Below are 4,702 nucleotides of genomic sequence, written 5' to 3' on the forward strand. Positions count from 1 at the left end.
CCAGAGACCACGATGGAAGCTGGATAGTCCCAGACTCCCAGTGACCAGCTTGATGTCCAAACGAAAAGAATGGTACTACTCGATAGAGGGCGTTCAAATAAATTCCGCTTTCTTGCAGGTAACACGTATAAGACGTTCTCGTGTTTAAAGGGCGCTCACGCCACCCCGCCGACGCAAAAGGTCAGCAAGCGAGTTAACGGGCCTATTTTGCTTTTCTCCCGAAGGCCATAAAAGAACTCTTCTTCCTCGCCCGGTTACCCCTCTCTCCCCGCTGCCCTCTCGCAAAAACCCTAGCTAACCCCCTCCTCCGTAGTAGCAGCGCCGATGGGAGGATCGCGGCGCAAGTTCAAGCGAACCCGCACCAAGGTGCGTGTCGGGTTGCCGCGCAAGAAGCCGCGCGAGTTCAAGCCGGCCTTCGACCTGCCCGAGGCGCTCGCCGCCGCCGCCGCCGCAGAGGCCGGCGGCCACGTGCCGAGCTGGGACGCGGAAGGCAGCGTCGTGAAGAACTACTCCGCTTTCGGGGTCGTGGCCAACCCCAACCTGCTCGGCGCCCACTCCCGCGGCACGCGAGGCCTCGTCCAGAGCGCCTCGCTGCAGGCGCCCGACGTCGACGCCTTGCGGGCCCCCGTCGACGAGTTCGGCCCCGTCGACACCGGCAGTGACCTCGAGTGCGACGGTCAGTCTCCCGTCCCTTCGCCTCGTCTGATAAACTTGGACCGGCTCACGAGCCGGTGAATTCATGTCTTATGTCCAATTTCTTCAGGACATGTCGCTAATTTGGTTATACTGATGGGAATCTTAGGTGCCGTATTAATTACTTTTGGTGAATGTGCAAATTTGGTGGATCAATTGGCATGGCATAATGCGATTTGTCAACCACGTGTGTTGATTTAGCTCTTATTTTCTGTTGTTCATATATGTTTGGGCATATACAGATGGCTTGCCTCTAGATTTGATTTCCTTTGTGCTGTGAATAATCCGTTGAACTGCCAGAACAATGAAATGGACAGTGTGTAAACTAAGTCCGTCCAACACATTTCTCATCGAAGTTTTAGGTTCGCTGGTTTGCTTGGAGATGTTTGTGTTCAATCTTTCTTTTACTCTTGGTATAACTTCGAGTTTCTCATCGAAGTTGTAGGTTTGCTGGTTTGCTTGGAGATGTTTGTGTTCAATCTTCCTTTTACTCCTGACATAACTTGGGAGTTTTGATAAATATTAATTTGTTCTCCAACAGTCTGCTTCCAATGGAATGAGTTTTTTTTGCTGAAATAGCAGTAAAGGTCATGGTAGTAGCAGTTTTATGGACAAAAGAGAAGTTCACATGGCTTTTGATTTACATAATTTTTTATATATTATCACTCATGTTCACTGGCGGAGCTAGACAAGATGTTTTGGGGGGGCTAAGCATAACATAAGGATGTTTGGAGGGGCCAGAAAACTATATTATCTTAATTTAACCCCTCTCAAAAAAAATCCCTGTGTATTTTTCTCAAGGCTGGGGGGGGCCATGGCACCTGCAGGAAGCAACATAGCTCCGCCGCTGCTCATGTTGTTGGATGAAAAATTGATACTATGGTTAGCATACTATCTATCAAATTTTCAAAAGAAGCAATTACTACTTTGTGAAGACACAATATATTCAAATATAATTTGAATTGGAACTGCTTTCAACAGCTCCTAGATTTGAGTTTCTGTTTGAACTTCTTGTTCATAGTATATTCTGAGCTTTAAGCTTAAGTGTTGGTGTCATTTGAGGAAATTTATCTAGAAAGATGCAAGGTATTACGGCAGTAAACAGTTTGCTGTGGCTGGCAATACAAACACTGCTTCTAAAGTTCAGGAAGCAGCGGAAGCTCAGTAGCAACTTAGTACTGGGGTATGTGAGAAAGAACAGAGTTGTAGTCAACAAATTAGAAGTCCTATGCTCCTACAGTATAAACTAAGTGATCTCGGAGCACATCTCCTAGCTCAGAAAATATTTTTACTTCCTAAAAATATCAGAAAATTTACACGTGAAGATGGCTGAACAATTATATTCTGATTTCAGGTTCCATGATTGTTTTTTCAATTCTAACCTGTGCAAAAGTATGCAAGTAATTGAGAGTTTCAAAAGATACATTTTTGGGCTCGTAGGTCTTGTATGTTTTATGCAGACCGCTGATCAATACATTTTCTCAAGTAAGTATGCTGATACATAATTCATTCTAATTTCTACATCCCAGATTTATTTCTGGGATTATTTAGTTTTGTAGGCCCATTTTTGAAATTTTGAAAATTCAGAGGGGCACATGTGTTCTGATGCAAGAAATCTTAGTCCTGGTTAGTTAACTGCAAAAAGAGGAGACACCTTTTGAGTATTGGCAAGCAATAATACTACTGTTTCCTCATCTTGGTTTTCTCATCTCATCCTCGCTACTCAAAGCATGCATCATCTTGCGCCACTGTCTTCTCAGAATATCCCATACACTCGGTAGCTTACTGTCGCAGAGAGTGTAACAATTAGCATGATGGCAGGTTCTCCAAAAGATTAACATGATTTTGAAAGAAAAACCATTGCCCAATGGTAACAGCAGGATAAGTCCCATCAATCAAGAAACCAAAAACACTCAACTGGTGCTCCATTTTTTATAGAAGATTATGGTTCCCTTAGATGTCCCAAAGCCACAGGATACTAAAAATCCAAGTTCAAATTTGTGTTTGTTTTCAAAAATTGAGTATGCTGTGAAAGACAATGCCTGCCAAGTTTTTTTCCCGATGAGATGGTTTGTTAATATCCAAGCCCCAGCAAATATTGATTTTAGTGTATATTTAAGACCAATTGAATGCACTGCTTTTAGCATGCTCTCCGAAGGCTATGAAATGCTGCTTATTTCGAATGTTCTATTTGACAATAAGTTTTACGCATTTAAAAAAAGTTCTCTTTCTTTTCTGCCGCCAATATCAAAAGTTAATGTCCTAAGAAGCTATGAAATGTAGGAGTACCTAGCAATATTCTTCATAGTGATAGCTTTGTTATGACAACAACAACAACAACAACAAAGCCTTTAGTCCCAAACAAGCTGGGGTAGGCTAGAGGTGAAACTCATAAGATCTCGCGACCAACTCATGGCTCTGGCACATGGATAGCAAGCTTCCACGCACCCCTGTCCATAGCTAGTTCTTTGGTGATACTCCAATCCTACAGGTCTCTCTTAACGGACTCCTCCCATGTCAAATTCGGTCTACCCCGACCTCTCTTGACATTCTCCGCACGCTTTAGCCGTCCGCTATGCACTGGAGCTTCTGGGGGCCTGCGCTGAATATGCCCAAACCATCTCAGACGATGTTGGACAAGCTTCTCTTCAATTGGTGCTACCCCAACTCTATCTCGTCTTTTGGGTTTCATCTCCATAAGAGTGGCTGAGTTTTTACGTTGGCTCGCCAAGCCTATCACAACCCTCCTCCTTTACCCGGGCTTGGGACCGGCTATGTTGAGACAACAAGACATTATGTTATCAACTCAATGGCTTAATACAGTGTGTTCTTGCTTGGCATAGCAGGACATTTTGTTTGTAACTTAATGGATATAATTTCTTGTGTTCTTTGTTTGGTACCTGAGGTGAATTTCTTTATTGGCATAGTATAGTAATTAAAATGTTACTGTTATATTTCTTTGAGTTGTTTCATCACATAAAAGGGCATATGTTATGCTGCATATATTTGTATTTCAGTTTATATACAGTATTACGTATATTGAAGACAGTAAGAGTGACGAGTACTTGTGTAAGATCTCATGGAAATTTTTCTATGCAATGTAGATCTAAAATCTGCACTTGGGAAGAAAAGGAGGGATGGCAAATCTGCACCTTTGGAGCCACTGACTAAAATTCAACGACTATGTATTGGCAGATTAATAGAGAAGTATGGTGACAACTACAAGGTATAACACAATTTTTGAATATGTTATTTTGTCGAGCGTATGTTAAACAAATATCTAGATTCTGAAAACGTAGATTAAAGAGATGCATGTGTTTGCAGGCCATGTTCATGGATACCAAACTGAACTCAATGCAGCACTCAGTGGGTACATTGAAAAAGCTCTGTGAAAGATATCATGTTGGTGGCAAGACCATCCTCTATCCGATGTAGGGTCGTATGAATCTAGATTTCACTTTCAGTCTGTATCCTGTTTCTCCCACTAAATGGGACATGCAAATTTTGCCTGTGAACAATGTAACTTCTGATGACTACAATATGAGAATGAGTTTGTTTTATGTTGGAAGTTCCAACTCACTTTAATTGTTCTGGCACTTCACAACAACCTGTTCCTTTATATTCTTTTGTGCAAGAGTTGCTGGTTAGAGATAATATGATGTACAAGAGATTTTTTCAAAGAGGATGATATACAAGAGATGATTTTAATAATAATGTAGTGCTGCAATCATAATGTACTTCCAAGAAAATTAGGATCAAATCATATTCAACTATTTAGATCTACTCCCCTGTCCTAAAATAAGTGTCTCAACTCTATATTAATAGCTCTAGTGTAAAGTTGTACCAAGGTCAAGACACTTATTTTGGGTATTTTGGGACGGAGGGAGTATATTTTTAGTCAACATGGCAATGGGTACCCGCTATCCACGAAACCGGCAGGTAAAAACCCTATTAGGGTAAGGGTATGGGGAATTAAAATACCCATGGGTTTCTAAATGGAAAAAAATCA

General features: G+C 41.8%; 1 protein-coding gene across 1 annotated transcript; it reads left to right on the plus strand.

Moving 5' to 3' along the window:
• Positions 1-240: 240 nt before the first annotated feature.
• On the plus strand, positions 241-4,278 carry LOC109738286 (nucleolar protein 16). The gene is made up of 3 exons (XM_020297383.4): positions 241-676; positions 3,798-3,919; positions 4,018-4,278. Exons 1-3 carry the CDS (start codon positions 325-327, stop codon positions 4,126-4,128), a joined length of 585 nt encoding a protein of 194 aa, XP_020152972.1. The 5' UTR covers positions 241-324; the 3' UTR covers positions 4,129-4,278.
• Positions 4,279-4,702: the final 424 nt, after the last annotated feature.

This window comes from Aegilops tauschii, chromosome 1 (assembly GCF_002575655.3).
Source record: "Aegilops tauschii subsp. strangulata cultivar AL8/78 chromosome 1, Aet v6.0, whole genome shotgun sequence".
NCBI lineage: Eukaryota > Viridiplantae > Streptophyta > Magnoliopsida > Poales > Poaceae > Aegilops > Aegilops tauschii.